Source organism: Talpa europaea (assembly GCF_964194135.1).
Source record: "Talpa europaea genome assembly, chromosome: 1".
In the NCBI taxonomy this organism is placed as follows: domain Eukaryota; kingdom Metazoa; phylum Chordata; class Mammalia; order Eulipotyphla; family Talpidae; genus Talpa; species Talpa europaea.
In genome coordinates this window covers 3,436,545-3,453,112 of record NC_140073.1, presented here as the reverse complement: position 1 = coordinate 3,453,112, position 16,568 = coordinate 3,436,545, and the positions used below count along the sequence as shown (strand labels likewise).

General features: G+C 59.0%; 1 protein-coding gene across 2 annotated transcripts in view; it reads right to left on the bottom strand.

Annotated features, from left to right (window-relative positions):
- Positions 1-4,618: 4,618 nt before the first annotated feature.
- The window catches only part of SPTBN2 (spectrin beta, non-erythrocytic 2), a gene marked incomplete at its 5' end in the record, with an annotated part of 28,126 nt that continues 16,176 nt past the window's right edge, over positions 4,619-16,568 (bottom strand). For both annotated transcript variants that reach the window (XM_084228552.1, XM_084228551.1), the window contains 21 exons: positions 4,619-5,435; positions 5,722-5,764; positions 6,240-6,413; positions 6,680-6,900; positions 7,096-7,146; positions 7,236-7,305; positions 7,391-7,533; positions 7,811-8,007; positions 8,164-8,248; positions 8,488-8,626; positions 8,719-8,963; positions 9,514-9,888; positions 10,443-10,647; positions 10,855-10,985; positions 11,057-11,317; positions 11,646-11,735; positions 12,068-12,292; positions 13,306-13,569; positions 15,314-15,460; positions 15,683-15,773; positions 16,066-16,268. In XM_084228552.1, coding sequence (XP_084084678.1) covers positions 5,202-5,435; positions 5,722-5,764; positions 6,240-6,413; positions 6,680-6,900; positions 7,096-7,146; positions 7,236-7,305; positions 7,391-7,533; positions 7,811-8,007; positions 8,164-8,248; positions 8,488-8,626; positions 8,719-8,963; positions 9,514-9,888; positions 10,443-10,647; positions 10,855-10,985; positions 11,057-11,317; positions 11,646-11,735; positions 12,068-12,292; positions 13,306-13,569; positions 15,314-15,460; positions 15,683-15,773; positions 16,066-16,268 — 3,594 coding nt within the window. In that variant the 3' untranslated portion in view covers positions 4,619-5,201. The remainder of the gene's footprint in view (positions 5,436-5,721; positions 5,765-6,239; positions 6,414-6,679; positions 6,901-7,095; positions 7,147-7,235; positions 7,306-7,390; positions 7,534-7,810; positions 8,008-8,163; positions 8,249-8,487; positions 8,627-8,718; positions 8,964-9,513; positions 9,889-10,442; positions 10,648-10,854; positions 10,986-11,056; positions 11,318-11,645; positions 11,736-12,067; positions 12,293-13,305; positions 13,570-15,313; positions 15,461-15,682; positions 15,774-16,065; positions 16,269-16,568) is intronic.

Below are 16,568 nucleotides of genomic sequence, written 5' to 3'. Positions count from 1 at the left end.
CCCTCCTTTCTCCTCTGGGGCATTTCCAGTTTCTGGACTCAGGAACCTTCTGAGAATAGTGTGGGGACCTCTTTGTCCATTTCTGAAATGAACTGGGGCGTCTTCCCTGTGTTCTGGGAAAGGCCTCTGAAATCATACACTGATTTAGTTTCTGCCTCTTCTCCGATTCCCGGATTTATCTGAGGTCACCGAGATAAATGTACTGTTAAGAGTTCATCCTTCTAGAATGTTCTTTTCTTTCACTATCCTTTTCTCCTGTGTTTGCATACCTTTTCTTCTCAGAGCTCTGACTGCACTATCTTATCTTCCTCACTGATGATAAGCTAATGTATAATATTTATATTCAGTATTCCCCTAGGTTATTGCAACTATGTGGGTGTGTTTTTTTAAAGATTTTATTTATTTTGGCATAGAAGAACCAGGGTGTAGGCCAGAAGTGCAAGGGTGAGAGGATTCACCAGAGACAGAGTGGGGAGCAGAACAGGCAGATGTACTGAAATCTAAGGGGAGCAGCAGGCGAGACAGGAGAGTCAGCTCCCTGGCCAGGAATCGAAATAAAGCCATAGCATGAAAGCGTGGAAACTCAACCACTAGGCCACCAGGGAGGCCCTTTGTGGGGTTTTGTTACAGTTGGTTTCTTTTAATATGGATCTAAACAACATCTATCCATTGTGGATGTGGGTAAATTATGTAAATGCTATGTAAATTGTGTTGTATAGTAGTCCCCTTGGATACATTCCAAGACTCCCAGTGGCCGCCTGAGACTGTGGATAGTGCCAAACTCTATATATAGTATATTTTTTACTATTTATATGTACCTATAACATTTATCAACTAGGCACAGTAAGGGATTAACAACAACAATAATAAAATAGAACAGTTATAACAATCTACTATAATTAAAGTTATGTGAATGTGTTCTTTCAAAATATATAATTGTATGCAATGTTTTCAAGACAAATTTGATCCCATGTTACTGAAACTATGGAAAGTGAAACACTGGATAAGGGGGACAACTATATAGCTCACTACTCCTCATTTTTCCACGAAGTGCTAAGTCAATGTGTATGATCTCTCACTACTGAGTAACACCCATAGGGTGTACCTACGCTTCTGGGGGTGGGAAACTCAGGGTGCCTCCAGCTCCCCACTGTCATAAATGAGGTTGCAATTAACATCCTAGTGGTGTGTCCTAATCCTAATGGATTCAAGTAAGAACTGTTAGATTGCTGGGCTGGCGAGGATCCATGGAATTAACTTGTCTCAATTAGTCTTATAGTGCCTAAGTAGTGCCAGGTTGTCTCTGGAAAAAGATAACTGTCTACCCCCCATGCCCCAACTACAGCAGGAGGGCCCCTGTATCTCAGTGTCTGTCTGTGTGATTTTGTGTTGCAATTTTTGCCAGTCATTTTGCATTTCTCTGATTACAAATGATTTTAAGAATCTCTGTTGTTTTTGGTAAATTCATGGCATTTGCCTGGTTTTCTTGTCAGGTGGCTGTCTCTTTCTTGCTGATTTGCAGGATTGTCTTTTATATTCTAGATATTAGTCTCTTATTGGCTTCAAATATCTTCTTTCATTCTACTAATTAACTTGGTCTGTTGTGTGTCCTCCGTTGAACAGAAATCCTTCATTTTTAAATGTAATTGAATGAATCACTTGTTGTCTTTAAGTTTGTGCTGTTGAAGTGGACCCTGGAGAGCAGTGCTGTCCAAATAGAAATATAATGAAAGCCACACAGGTAATTTAAAATTTTCTAGTACACACATTAAAAAAAGTAAAACAAAACCATTGAAATTTAATACTTTTGCCCAATAGAGCTAAATTAGTATCAATTTGTTATATAGTCAATATCAAAACAATCAAGCCCTTTTAAATTCTTTTTTCCCTCTTCAAAACATGGCGAGCATTTTATACTCACAGCACATCTCAGTTTGGGCTCGCCACATTTCAAGGGCTCCTAGCCATTGTGGTTGTGACACTGGACAGTATGGACCTCGTGCTTGGAGATGGTGGTAGCTGACAGCAAACATTTTTCTCTAAGTAATGACTCCTTTTCTGTCTGCCCAGACAGACAGAAGTTGGGCCTGCATCACTATTTTTGTTGGATGATACTGAATTTTCATTTTTATTCTAAGAAATCTCCAGGCCATTTTCCACAGGGGTTGCACCGGTGTACATCCCCGCCACCGGTTGATGGTGGACGAGAGTTCCTTTTTCACAGCAACCTCACCCACATTTGTTAATTCTATTTATTATTTATTTAGTTATCTATTTATTTTTAAAGATTTATTTATTTTTATACAGGAGCTGGGGTACAGGCCAGAGGCGCGGGAGGGTGAGAGGATTCACCAGAGACAGAGCAAGGAGCAGAACAGGCAGACGACTGAAATACACTGCTGAGGAGAGCAGCAGGTGTGAGAGGAGAGGTCTGCTGCACCATGTGGGATTCGCGCCGGCCGGTTGGGATCAAACAGGCGCTGCAGAGGCTGCGGACAGCTTCATGGCGTGGCGCTCAACCTGTTGCACCACTGGGGAGGCCCTAATTCTTTTTTATATGGGCCATTCTCACAGAGGTGACATGGTATCTCAATGTGGTTTTAATTTGCATTTCCCTTACAGTAAGTGAACCATTTTTCACGTGTGTAGGCCATCTGAATGTCTTTTTTTAGAATTTTATTTATTTATGCATACAAGAACTGGGGTGTAGGCCAGAGGTGCAGGGGGTGAGTGGATTCATTAGAGACACAGTGGGGAGCAGAACAGGTGGATCTACTGAAATCCACTGCTGAGGGGAGCAGCAGGTGAGACAGGAAAGGTCTGAGCCATGTGCGTCAGCTCCCTGGCCAAGCATCGAATTCATGCCACAGTGGTTGGCGATAGCTTGATTACCCTGAGACTTTAACCCCTGCACCACCAAGGAGGCCCCTGAATGTCTTTTTTTTTTTTAAGTTTTTTTTTTTAAGATTTATTTTTATTTATACAAGAGCTGGGGTACAGACCAGAGCCTCAGGAGGGTGAGAGGATTCACTAGAGACAGAGCAGGGAACAGAACAGGCAGATGGACCGAAAGCACTGCTGAGGGGAGCAGCAGGCGAGACAGGAGAGGTCTGCCTTGCCATGTGGGTTTCTCCCTGGCCGGCCGGGAATCGAACCGGCGCTGTGGAGGCTGCGGACAGCTTCACAGCACTGCGTTCAACCCGCTGTGCCACCAGGGAGGCCCCTGAATGTCTTCTTTAGAGGTGTCTCCTTAAGTCCTCTTTTGGCTGTTTTTGCCTTGTGTCCCCTCATTGCTCCATTCTGTCACCTTCCCTAGAACCTGACCTCACCCACTTCATCCTCTTCTCTGTCCTGGCTCTAAAGATGGATGCCAGCTGCCACCTGCTTGAAGGGGATGCCCAGGCCCCACCTCTGCCTCTCTCCCCCCAGGACCAGCCGCGTCTGTGGGACCATTTCACCTGGCTGACATTTTATACGTTAGAATGTGAAACCCTCCATGCACTGCACACCCCATATACATATCCTTCTAAAACTCCCACTTACAACTTCCAACCCTCCCGGTTGACACCATCTTGCCAACTTTTAACCCTCTCCCCCCCCGCCCCGACCCCATCTCGCCACCATGGAAGAAATGCTCGATCCCCCGTGGCTTTCTCCTTCTCCAGACACCAGAGGGTTCACAATTGTACCTGAAGAGCAGGTCTTTGACGTGCGGGTGCGATCTGTCATGTGATTCCATGTCACTTTTATCCACGCGGTTACCGTGGATGACTTTTGAATCTGCTCCCTTTAAGAGAAAGGCGGCCCCCTCTGGGCTCTGTGAAGAGCCCAGAACTCTGGGCTCAGAGTTCACGTCTGGAGGCCCTTCTGGGCCAATGCCAGGCCTGACACCTCCGTCTTCAACCCCGCTGGGGTCTGTGGGGGTGTTCAACCAGGGGTCTGGCCGTTTACACTAAAGATGGGGCTGCTTTTCTGGAAAGATGTTCTCTGAGGCATGAAAATAAATGGTTGACTGGGTGTGTGTGAGAAACAGAACAAAGCTTTCCCTGTGGGATGCCACCCAATCTGGCACTATTGCCCCGGAACCTGCAGTTGCCAAATCCCCAGAGGCGAGGGAGAAGTCGTCCACCCTCCCGTACGTTTTGTGTGTTTGTGCATGTGTTTGCACAGAGGGCTGCACCATGTGGCTTCCCAGGTAAAAGAGGTTCCGGATAAAGATCCCCCCTAGGTGACACTCTAGTGGGCTGGCGGTGCTGAGTCTGGGCTCTCGCCAAGCGGGGCAGTCTTCATTTCTGAAGACAGTTGTGGGAACAGCAAGCGAAGAACATCGTGGCCTTTCCACGTCAACAAGGCTTGTTAACCTTGCCCTGACCCATGGTGACCTTCGATCCCAAAAGAGGCCCAACATGGGCCCACCAGGCACCCTGGAGGTCACGGGGGGATGAGACCGAGGCTGGGGGCGCTCCGAATACAGATAACGCGTGTCTTGGGCAGTCTGGGGGCCGGAGCAGAGGGGCCCTGGCGGGGTGGCCGGGGAGCCGGGAGCCAGGGGTACGGGCAGAGGCTTGTGCTCGAGAAGCAAAGACACCCAGAGGCAGGGGTAAGAGAAGCTGAGCCGTTTAATCACCTCCTTGGCCTGACTCAAGGCTGTGGTTGCCTCGGACAACTCACACCTGGACGCCTTCGAGTCGCTGGAGATGGAGAGGCCGCTGGAGTCAGGGGTGGGCAGTGCTGGGGAGGGAGCGTCTCTGACTCCACCGGACAGTCTCGCCCCCAGGTCCTGCGTCAGCTCTGAGAGGTTCCTGGCTGTCCTGGGGGCGGACCGGACGGCATGCCCTAGCTGCAGCGGGAGAAAGACCCTGAGGCAGGGGCAGCTGTTCCCCACACGCCTGGGGCCTGTGTCCAGGGTGCGGCGCTGTCTGTGGTGGGGGAGAGGCGTGAGGCTGGGGAAGGGAAGAACGGGGGGGAGTGAGGTTGGGGGTTGCCCGGGTCCCACCACCAGTCCGGAATTAAATAGCAGAAGAGAAGGGCTGCCCTTGGGAACACTGACTGGTCCCAGAGGCAGTTCCTGGTGATGGGCTGCCCTTGGCAACAGACCCTAGCAGCAGGCAGTTGTCCTGACAAGAGAGTGGTCCCTGTCAACAGTCCCTGGCAGTTTCCTGAACAGAGGAAAGGAGCTGGCCTGGGAGTCTTGCCCCCAACTACTTGCTCTTCTTGAAGAAGCTGAAGCGTTTTTCTCGCTCTCGTTCTCTGCCGTCCTTGCTGCGAAGCACGACAGGCCCCTCGGCCCCGACGGGGGACACTGGGGGCATGGTCATGGCCCGGGTCATGCCCCGGGTGGCACTGGGTCCTGCAGGCTCTTCAGGCTCTCCAGAGGCAGAGGACGCGGTGGCGATGGCCGCGTTCACCACCCTCAGCCACGAGCTCATCTCTGCCTGCAGGGGGCGTGGAAGGAACTGGTCAGGGCTCCGGGGAGCTAGGGCGCCGGCCTGGACAGCAGGGAGCACCAGGGGAGGAGGCCGCGGATCAGTCTGAAGATTCATCTCCTTGGGGACAAACACCCCTGTAGGGGCGGGCACCTTGCTCCTGACTGCCATGAACGAGACATCTCAGAGGAGAGAGAGGAGGGAGAAGAAAAGGGGACCGGTGTCTGGAAGGTTCTAAGATAGGGACCCTTCTTATCTTGGAGGAGAAAAAGGAGAAGAGAAGCAAACAGCTCACCTCATCCTTGGCCTGGAATAAATACTCTTTCCCGTCCTGTAAGCTGTCGGGAGAGGGAGGGACCTCAGGATGGGGCCTGGCCCGCTCAGCACCCCGAGACTGGAGAGCGCGCCCCGTGGCCCTCAGCCGCCCAGACCCTTGCGCCAGACACGTTCGGATTCCCAGGACCCAGCAGGAGCGGAGCCTTCCTGACTGGCTCAGGGCACCCAGAGCAGCGCCCTGCCACCCCGGCTACCCGGCTGAGGACTGGCAGGCAGGGGCGGTCCCTGGAGGTCCCTGAGGCCGGGAGGGCGCCAGCACCAGCCCGTCTCATTTCCCACCCAGGATAATTTTTCAGCCCGACCTCATTAGCCATCAGGTCCGCGTCTTGCTGATCCTGCCCCGTTAAGAGTGGACGGTGGGCAGAACCCCCACCTCTCCTTCCCCAAATGTACCTCGATTCCCTCTGGACCGAGCTCAGGGCTCCCCGTCACCCTGTCCCCCCCAGGCCCCTGCCCATCCGCGGGTGCTGTTCCTACCCCAGCTTGAAGACATGCTTGCGCTTTCGATAGTCCAGGGCCACGCTGCCCTGGGCCCTGGCCAGGCTGACAGGCACCTCCCCGTGGTAGGGCACTCCCGCGCTGGCCGCCTTCGCGTCCTTGTAGAAGCCCAGGCTCCCCCGCCGCAGCACACAGTACACGTTCTGCCACGACCTGGGGGCGCGGCGCAGGTGACACCCCGGCCGTGATGGGAACGGCCAAGCGGGATGGCTGGGGGGTGCTGGGACACCCCTCTGGTGCCACTCCTGTCTTCAGGCTCACCACAGTCCTTGTACCCTCCTGGCCTCGTCTGAGCCCCACCTGCACCTTTCCCGGAGATGCCCCCTCAGGGCCCCCACCCACCTACCTCTGTGGGAGAGGTTCCGGGAAGCCCCTTCAGAACAGGCAAGGCACGGGCACCACCTGGTCAGACCCCGTACCTGTTGGCGGCCTTCTTGCCGAAAGCCTCCATCTCCTGCTTGCGGCACAGCATGCCCTCCATCTGCTCCTGGGCGGAGAGCTCCGGGCCTCGAGGGGGCAGCGTGGCCACCCGGGCTGACTCGGACGACCTGCTCTGGGGCATGGCAGGAGGGGCCGGGCCCCGCGTCCGGGCCTGCCTCTCACCCCCTGGCCCGTTGGCTTCGTCCCTCGGGCCCGAGCTCTGCACAGAACGAAGACAGTGTCGGGGTCAAAGGACAGGATGGCAGCAACTCAGGCTTGCGTGTAAGGTGGCCTCGCCCCCATGTTCCTGCTAAGCCTCCGCCTGCTCCCCCCAATATCCCTGCCACCCGCCCACACCCCTCTTTGCCGCTGCTTCAAACAGTTATCAACACCCACACCTCTAGGAGAAACTCACAGGCCCTTCTGGAAAGCCTCCCTGCTCAAGTCTCTGCTGTTCTGACCGTATCTACAAGGACAAGGGGCTGTAAGAGAATGTGGGCGGTGGGGGGGGAGGGGCCCGGGATTCTGAGGGGGCGCATGGGAGCTGGTGGGCACCTGCGGGGAATCTGTGCAGACTCCATTAACGCTGGCAGGCTGCGCGGACACGGGCGGGCGGGGGTGGGCTCTGGAATGGCAGAAGTGACCGAGAATGAGTTCTGGGGTCGCCGGGGCTCGGCCTCAGCCGCCCAGCCCAGCGGCCCAGCTCTCACCCGTCCCAGGTGGTCTCGGGAGCTGCGTGGCTGCCCGCCAGGTCCCCTGCAGGCGCGCTGGCCGCGGGCTCCGGGGCAGGGGGCTGTTTCCTCCGCTCCTCCTCCTCCCTCTTCCTTTTCCGCTCCTTCTCCTGCTCCTCCAGCTGTCAGAAATTTCTGAGGTCAGAGGGTAGACGGACCCCTCTCAGAGGACCAGGAGGGCGAGGAAAGCAAACATGTCTCCACTCCAGTCGGATGGACCAGGAAGGAGGTGGGGGGCAGGAGCCGGCGGGGAGGCGGTGTCCTGAGCTCCACCCAGGACAACGCTGACATCCCGAGCTCCCATCTGGGGCTCCCATCTGGGAAAAGAAGGTCCCCCAGCAGGAGCCAGCGCGAGGCCCGGGGGCGGGGCCGGCCCTCCCGGGGTCCCATTGCCCTCACCGCAGTGAGCTTCTCCAGTGCGCTGAACCGCTCCTCCCAGGCCACTGCCGACTTCTGGAAGGCCTCGTGCCGCTTGATGAGCGTCTCCACTTCGTCCACCGTGCAGCCCAGCTCGGCGCTCCGCACCAGCGGCTCCTGGCTGCACAGCCAGGCCTCTGCCATGCCTGCGTCTCTCCCAAACACGAGCACCTCCAGAACTGCAGGGATGGGGTGGTGGGGAGGTGGGAGGTCAGAGAGGGCGCCGGCAGGGCGCTGGGGCCACGGCAGCCTCAAGCCATGGACACCGAGAAAGCCACAGCCCCTCTCCCAGGCCCAGCGCCCTCAGCCAGGCTCCTGGCCCCATGACGCCTCACCGAGCTGCAGCCAGTCCATCTTCTCCTGCCACTTGTCAGCTGTCTCCTGGCGCCGCGCCTGCAGCTGAGACAGCTTCTCTGAGATCTGGGGGGCAGAGACGCTGAGAGTTAGCACCAAGCAGGACCTTTTCGGGGCCCCAGAAGAGGGGTGTGCATGGCGGAAACAGTGATTTCTGATTAGGTGGGAAGTTGCGGGGGCAGGTGAGAAAGCCCCGCGAACAGCATTGGGGAGAGCGAGTGAAGGGTTTATGCAGAGGCAGGAAAGCAGGAGGGCAACAGACTCAGAGAAGAAACCAGCTCGGGGCCTCCCCCGGCCGCGCCCACCTCCTCAGCCGCATAGTGGTTCCTCGCCAGCAGCCCCTTCCCCATGTCGATGCAGGAGGAGAAGCGGTCGGCCCTGGCCTCTATCTCTGCCTTGATGCCCTGGTGGTTCTTAATGACCAGATCTGCGGAGGACACATCCCTGGGGGTGCAGAGATTGCGTCACCTGCTGCCCACAACCCAGTCCCAACCACCAGCCCACAGCCGGAGGCCACCGGGCACTGTAGGCCTCACCGGGGCCGTTCCTGGGCATCCATCTGCAGGTTCACCCCGTCCATCCACAGCATCAGCTCCCGGACGGCCTTGAAGAAGCGGAACTTGTCCGTGGTGTCCAGCAGCAGCTGGCGGCGGGCTGCGGAGCTTCCCTGGAGCTGAGCCCAGGCTTCGGCCACAGACTTCATGTGGCGGCCGATCTCCTCGGCCTTGTCTCCAGCGTACGCCTTCTGGAGCCGGAGGCCATCGTCCTGTACTTGCTGGACCTGCAGGGCCCCAGAGGGCAGAGTCAGGCAGGGCTGTGAGGCTCGAGGGCCTGGCGTCTCCCTGGGCCTGGCCTTGCTCTCTATCTCCTCTCTACTCACTTGCCAGTCACAGGAGCAAAGGGTGGGGCTAGGAGGGGAGAAGGCTGGTGCCTAGGTGAGCCGAGTCACCTGCCCTCTTGGGCTTCCTCCTTGGGCCTGGGGGCCAGTCCTGTCCAAGGGCCATCAGTGTGCTGAACTTTCAGGGGCCTGTCCAGGCCTTGAGGGACCAACGATGGGAGGTCAGCTGTAGCAGGGGCTGGGGGGTCTGACTGGACTTAGACCTGGAGGGAGGCTCTTATTTGTGAGGCTCCAGAGCCTTAGTGGGACCAGCATGAAGATCATCTTGTCTTTGGGGCCTTCAGCAAAGGTCACAGGCCCCCAGGTTTGTCGCGGAAGGTGTGAACAGGTGGCTGGATGTCCCCTGCCCAGAGGTGTTTCCCTAACCTCACCCCTAAGTCACCCACTGGAACATAACACCCTCAACCCCCAGCTTCTCGAGCTCGGGGCAGACCTGGGTGCTGAGGGCCTGGATGTCGTGCTCGAAGGCGCAGTGTCGGCGCTGCAGGGCCTCGGCACCATTGAGGTCCCGGCCGGCGCCATCTGGGAGCTGCTGCTGCTTGTGCTGCACCCGCGCCAGGGCCTGGCGGGCCCCGTGCAGGAAGCGCTGCAGCTCATGTGCGGCCGCCAGCACCTGACCCCGCGTGTCCAGCAGCTCGAGGAGGTCAGCCCAGGCCTCGTTGAGGCTGTCCTTCCACTCGGCCACAGTGGCCCGGGCAGCGTGGCCCCCGGCGATGAGCCCGTTGGCCAAGGCGTTGGCGCTGTCCACGCGCTCCTGGCCGATGGTGCTCGTGTCCCGGGAGAACTCTCGGAATTTATCCCGGAGCATCTGGTGGAGGACAGCGGCAGGGCAGTGCTGTGAGGTGCGGTCCCCCGCTGATGGAGAGTCCTGCACCCCCATCTAAGAAAGCACGTCTCTCCCCTGGGCCACATGGGCTAAAACCCGCGTATCCCGCTGGCTGGTGGAGTTAATGAGCAGGTGGAACTGGTTCCCGCTGGCCTGGAGGTGACTGACACTTCCAGCCCCCTGCAGGGCAGGGCAACTCGCTCTGGACCTTCACACAGGGCTGCCTCACTAGGGCCTATTTCTGCCCTGGTCAGGGTCCGAACCCCTGACACTGCAGCAGACTGTGAAGCTCCCCATAGCGTTGGGCTCTGTTGCAAAAGAGGGGTTGGAGTTTCCTTTTCACCCCGACTGCTCAACCCAACATCCCCCTCCTGCGCAATTCTTCAAATGAAAGACCTCAAGACCTGGGAGGACGCACTTGCCCAGCCTGGCCTTGCGCCCTCTGCCCCTGGCCCTCTGCCAGGGTGGGCCCATCACTCCCGGGGGGTGGGCTACTCCTGGGGAGCCACCCCCAGGCTGTCTTCCCCCGCACTCACGGTCACGTGCTCGTAGTCCTGGCCCAGCTCGTGGGAGGCCGCCACCACCTCGCGCTCCTGGATCCACTGCTCCAGGTCGTCCAGCTCCCGGCGGAGCTGACACAGCCGCAGGTGCTCCTGCAGGCGCTCCCGCCGCTCCCCGGCCAGCTCCTTCAGGCTGGCGTACAGCTTGTCCACCTGGGCTTGGCGGATGGATATCCGCGTGCTGTGGGGACAGGCCGCGGCCTCAGGACGCACGGCTCGGACCCGGTCCTTCCACACGGTCCCCTCCCTTTGGTCCCTCCAGCTGCTTCCCAAGTCCCCGCGTCTCCAGCTTTCTGGATGCTTCTGTGCATGTGCACTGTGGCCCCTGCACCGCCCGGCGCTGGCTCCCTTCCTCTGGGCAGGGGCCCTGGCTGCCCGCTGCGCTCACCTCTCTGGGTGGTCGCGGTCAACCATGTCCTGGCTGCTGGCCGCCAGCTGGTGGATGGTCTGGGCATAGTCGGCCAGGGCTTGCTCCAGGACCTGATGCTTCTTCACCTCTGCCTGGGCGCTCAGCTCGTCCTGGGGGAGGGGCAGGCGTTAGGCTGTGCAGGTGGGGGAGCGGCAGTCCCGGGGGCGCGCCTTGGTCCCACCTTGGCTTTCTCCTGGCCCATCATGTGTAGCTCCTGCTCCCCCATCCACGCCTCTGCCTCCGCCGCGTCGCGGTAGAACTGCTGGGCCCGCAGAGCCTCCTCCAGGCGCTGCCCGCGGAGCTCCAGCTCCCGGCTCAGGCGCTTCCACATCTCCTGCAGCTCAGCTAGCTCGGGACCCGCCGCCGCCACGCCCAGGGCCCGCTGCCGCTCAGTCAGGTCTGCGATCCGGGGCTCATGGCCCTGGATCTCCTTCTGCAGGGTCTGCCCACGGCCACGGGAGGAAGCACAGAAAGGCTTTAGCTGAGGGACCCCTCACCCGACACCCCCCACAACCGCAGCCACTCAACACCAACCCCCCACGCTCTCTGCCTGCCCTTCTGAGCCCCCTTCCTGTCTTTTCTGGCCCATGGATGTGGTGGCAACGCCCCTTCAGTCCACCTAGTCCCCCTCCCAGGCACCTGCCCGCCCCGGCGAGGAAGGCAAGCCATGCAGCTGAGGGTCACACACAGTATGGGGAGAAACCCGGTTAGCAAGAAATGCAATGTCCACACCTGGGGCCCTCTGCTGTCACCATTAGCTGCTGCCTCACCTGGTTTTTCTTCATGAGGAGCTGGACACTAGGCAGGTCCTTGCCGTGTTCCATGGAGCTGGCCATGGGCAGCCGCTCAGTCACCCACAGCTGGATGAGAGGGAGGGGTGACTGGAGGTCCCGTGGAGGGCACAGTGAGAACGGGGTCGGACAGGAGGGACACGTGGGGGGTGGAATTTAGGGCTAGTGTGTGTGCATGTGCGTGCGTGTGTGCATGAGTGCGCACGCACTGAGGCTGGGCATCTCTGGGATCTGGTGCAGTGGGTCCGAGGGGGCTTCCCCATGTGCCCCCAGAGCTGAGCACGCCCGGCATCTCCCCAGCGTCCAGGAAAGGAGCTAGGGAGCTGCAGGCAGGGAGCAGTTTGCCTCGGTGAAGAGCCTACACGCCCCCCTCCCCCGCCCCCCAGCTCCTAGTGACTCACGATCTCATCCTCCACGTCCCGGTGGAACTGGTGCTGCTCGCGAGAGGCCTGCAGGCGCTGGCAGCGCTGCTTCATGGGCTGGCACAGGGCCCTGAACTTCTCCTCCACAGCCCGCGAGGTCCTCTCCACCTCCCCTGCACCCTGGTCCTCCTGGGCCAGGGCTTTTGCCTGGGCCTGGATGGCCTCCACCTCCTTCTCCCTCACGGCCATCTCTCGTTCCAGCATCTGCCAACAGGGAAGAGCGAGGGGTGTCATCGCCGCGCTGCGCCTTCAGACTCAGGGGAGACGCCGCCTCTTCAAGAGGCTCACCTGGGCTCAGCCTGGTGGGATCATGGCCCGCCCGGCCTAGAGCGTGGCCCTCAGGTTTAACACACACAAGAGCCTAGGGGCGTGGCAAATGCGCCAGTTATCAGCTTTGTGGTCAGTCCCAAACCCGCCCTTCCCTGTTTGAGATGTTGGAAGGGCCCCTGTGCACAGGTCTCCTCCGCCAGCCGGCGCAGTGCGAGGCCTTGTCACTAGAGGACGCCGGCGGGCCACACAAAGCGCTTCATCTTCCGGTTCTCGCTCACAACTGCCCACTGTGTGCAAGAGAACCACTGGCTCTCACCCTCCCATGAGGTTTGCTGGCACCCCAATGGCAACTCTCTGCTGCCCCGCCGAGGCTGACAGCTTCAGACCTGCACTGGCCTGAGAGATGCCATCCAGGGGGCCTATGCCTGCTCCAGGGTGGTCTGAAACTCAGCCTGGGGGCTAGAAGGGCATCCCCTTCCTGCCTCGGGAGCCCCTCCTCAGCCCTAGAGGCAGCAGCTGCTCCCTGTATCTGCTATTCCCATATTGTTTAGAGCAGGGGCCAGTCGACCCAGTACTGTCTGTTTCTGTAAAGTTTTACTGGCACCCACTCTTGCACATATAGTGTCTGGCTGCAATTACTCTACAAAGATAGGGTTGAATAGCGTGACCTCAAACCCCCGCATATTTACTCTCGGTCCCTTTACAGAAAAGGTCCTCAGACACCTGCCTTTTACTCACTAATTCTTCTTTTCACAAAAATTTCAAGTTAGCGTGTGGTTCCCTTACATGCGCCTGGAGATTCGGATCCCGTGGCCCACGGAAGGTGCTTTGAAAAATACCAGTGGCCACGCCGTGACGAGGTCTGAGAGTGGCCCCCAGGCCCCCGGGGCGCTGGGCTCCCTCTCGTGTCTCTCCCCACCCCGCTCCCTTTAGAAGCCTCAGCGCACCTGCTGCTTCTTGAGCAGGATGTTGACACTGGTGAGGTCCTTGCCGTAGTCGTCAGAGTGCAGCTGGGCCTGCAGGCTCTCCAGCCAGCTCTCCAGGGCAGAGCAGCTTTGGGCAAACAGCTCGGCTCGGTTGGCATCGAAGAGGCTGCGGGCCTTGGCCTGGGTGGTGCTCTCCAGCTCGTCCCAGCGCTGGTGCAGATCCTCCAGCTTCTCCGACACCAGGGCTTTCAGCTCCGGCTTCTCCAGGGTCAGCTCGCGCCCTTCCTGGACATTGGGATGAAGAAGGTGTAAGTGTCAGAATCAGACATCACACCAACAAGCGCTTCCCAAAGGCTCAGAGTCCCGGCCCATGCCGCTGGGCAGGGGCCCAGCACAGGCGAAAAAGGGTCACTAATGCTCTCCCCTTTGCCAGCTCCTGCGCTTGTGGCTGCAGGATCAGCGCGTGGTCTGCGTTATTCACTGGCACTTCATGTCGCTCAGTTCATATCACTTCTTCTGAGCGGTGGCAGCTGAGTCCCGCGGCCAGTCTTTCTGCTTGGACTGTGGTTTCCGGGGTGGGGGGGCAGGGTGGACTCTTGATGAGGGGACGGCCACCCCAGGAGTATCCCTGACTGGGACAGCTGGGACTTGTGCACCGTTCTCGGCACCCTTGGGCTTGGCTGGGACGACTCTGACACCTGCTCTGCACCGTCCCCAGGACGCCCCCTTGGGTGAGAGCCAGATGCCCGCTGGGGTAAGTGGCAAAGCAGTCAGCCCTTTGGGACTCCCTTCCCTTCTCATCTCCCCACTGCGTTCTGGCACCGCCTGCAGTGAGTTCCTCCAAACGCTTTGGCTCAGGGTTTGCTTCTGGGGGACACAAGCCGAAGCGCCAACCCAGGCCACCGCACACAGCTGCCAGGACACAGAGCGTCTGTCCGGCTCTGCTCGGTGACTGACACACCTCCAGCAAAGCCGTGCTTCAGTCAGGGCTTGGCGTGACCAGGCCCAGCAGGCTGTTCCCACCTTCCCTTCCTTGGGGCCCATTCGCACACTCTGTGCTCTGTCAGATGGGCTGTCCTTGTTCCCAGGCAGCGCCCCACTTCCCCACCTCTGGCTTCCCGTCCACTCTGTTCTTCTATCTAGAAATATCCCCCCAACATCTCTGCTTGCCCAAGTTGGGGCCCGGAGGCTCCCACTTCTGCCCCGAGAGCCCAGGTTTCAGTGGCCTCGCTTACTGCGCGCGTTATCAGCTGTGGGTCTCACGGAGCAACCTATGCGCGTCACCCGCCCTGAGGGAGCCCGCAGCGGGATCACCTGTGGTCTCCCTCGGTGCCTAGCACCATGCGTTGCATGCAAGCACGTTTTTGCTGAACAAATGGAAAAAGAGACTTGCCGGTCTCCTCCTGTCCCTGACACTGGTGCCCTCGGGCAAGAAAGTGCTTTTCACTGCCCGCAGCACCCAGCAGAAGGCTGAGCACATGTCCTGTGGGCCAGGAATACCTGCTGGCCAGAAACAGAGCTACACCTGCACTCAGGTCTTGAGGAAGGGCTGGGCAGACCAGATACCAGGAATAGCAAGACTCAAAAGGCAAGAGTTGGCAAACTTGCCCTCAAGCCAAATCTGACCCACTGTATAAAGTTTATTGAAGGCAAGCGAGGCCCACTGGCTTAAGTTCTCTTGGCTCCTTTTGTGCTACAGCAGCAGAGCGGTCACAGCAAAGCCGTGGTCCACACAGTTACCCTCAGAGGGCCCTTCATAGGAGGCTGCTGACGCCCACCAGAGTGCCGGCCTGCCCAGTGCCCAGACTGTTCTTGTGCTGCCACAGCCACAGTCTGGCTCTCTACTAATTTGTACTTCCCCAAACTTCTGGAGTCACTGTCCCCTGACCATGACTCTTCACCTGGGGGGTATGGCACCCGGGGCCCGTGATCTCTCACCCTGAAAGGGCCCCAACATGGCGCTAGGACCCTGGCCGGCACAGTGGGGGAGGCGCGGAGGCCGTCCTCTTGCTGCTCTGTCACCGCTCACCTTGTCCACCTTGTCCATCCAGTCCTTGTTGGCAGCCAGCTCAGCCATGAAGGCCTGGTGCTTCTGCCACTTGGTGTGCAGGTTGCGGGCCTCATCGTAGGACACGTCCTGGGCTGTGAGCATCTTCTCATCAATCCAGAGCCTCAGCTGGAAGGAGCCGGGAGCAGGGGTGGATGAGGGCAGAGGCAAGGCAGAGGGCGGGGAGGGGGAGGCAGATGGGGTGGTGGGGAGCCAGGAGAAGTGGTGGACTCGGGGAGGGGCCGGGAGGGGCTCCTGGGACACCCCAGGGGACTCTGTCTAGGCTCCCGGGCCGGGCGTGGTGGGAGATGACCGGGTCGTGCGGCCGGGACGCGGAACAGACAGGCTCACCTCCTGACAGTCTTGTAAGAAATGCTGCTGCTCGCGGTTGTCCCGAAGACGGCCCAAAAGCTGCTGCACGGCTTCTTGATTCTTCTTGTGCCTGGGGGCACAGTCCCTTGTGAAACCCTTGCAAACTCACTGCGACCCTCCAGCTGACCTCGACGCTTCGGTCCTCCTTCCACGGGACAATGCCTCCCCCCACGACAACCAGGGTACGTCCCGCTGCCTGCACGCAGGCCCCATTTCAGGCAGGAGTGTGAGGCGGCGCTCCCAGCCGAGGCTCAGTCCCTCCAGGACCACTGGGGAGTCCCTGCCCTCCCATCCTCCACGGTGGAGGGTCTCGGGGTCTCACTCTGCCCTGCTCGGGCCCCGCGTCTGCCCGTCCTCCGTACCGCCTCTCCACGGAGTCGGCCTTCTCCTGGATCTTCTCGGCGTGGATGTTGCCCTGAGACACCAGCTGGCGCCCGGCCTCCAGGAGCCCACGGATCCGCTCCCCGTTGGCCTCCATGGTGCTCATGAAGTCCTCCAGCTTCTTAATGGCGGCGTCCGCCGTCTGGAGCGTCCCCGGCATCTCCGTGTGAGACAAAACATACTCCTGTGTGGGAGGGGAGACGGTGGGTTCACCAAAGCACCCCGACATGCTTAGAGGGGACGTGGAGGCCAGCGGGGGGGCAAGGTTGCTGGCCGCCTCCGAGGGGGAAGGTGCCTGTGGGGATCTCAGAAAGTCGCGAGGGCTGGGCTGGCGCCCACATCCCGCTCCGCCTAAGACGCAGCGGCCGACTTGGTGTCTCTAACAGTTGTGTGACAAGCTGGGGTTTCTATTCCTTCTTAGGTCAGTTTTGGTAAGTTCTAGTGACACCTCTTTTTTTTTTTTTTTTTAACATTTTCTAGACTT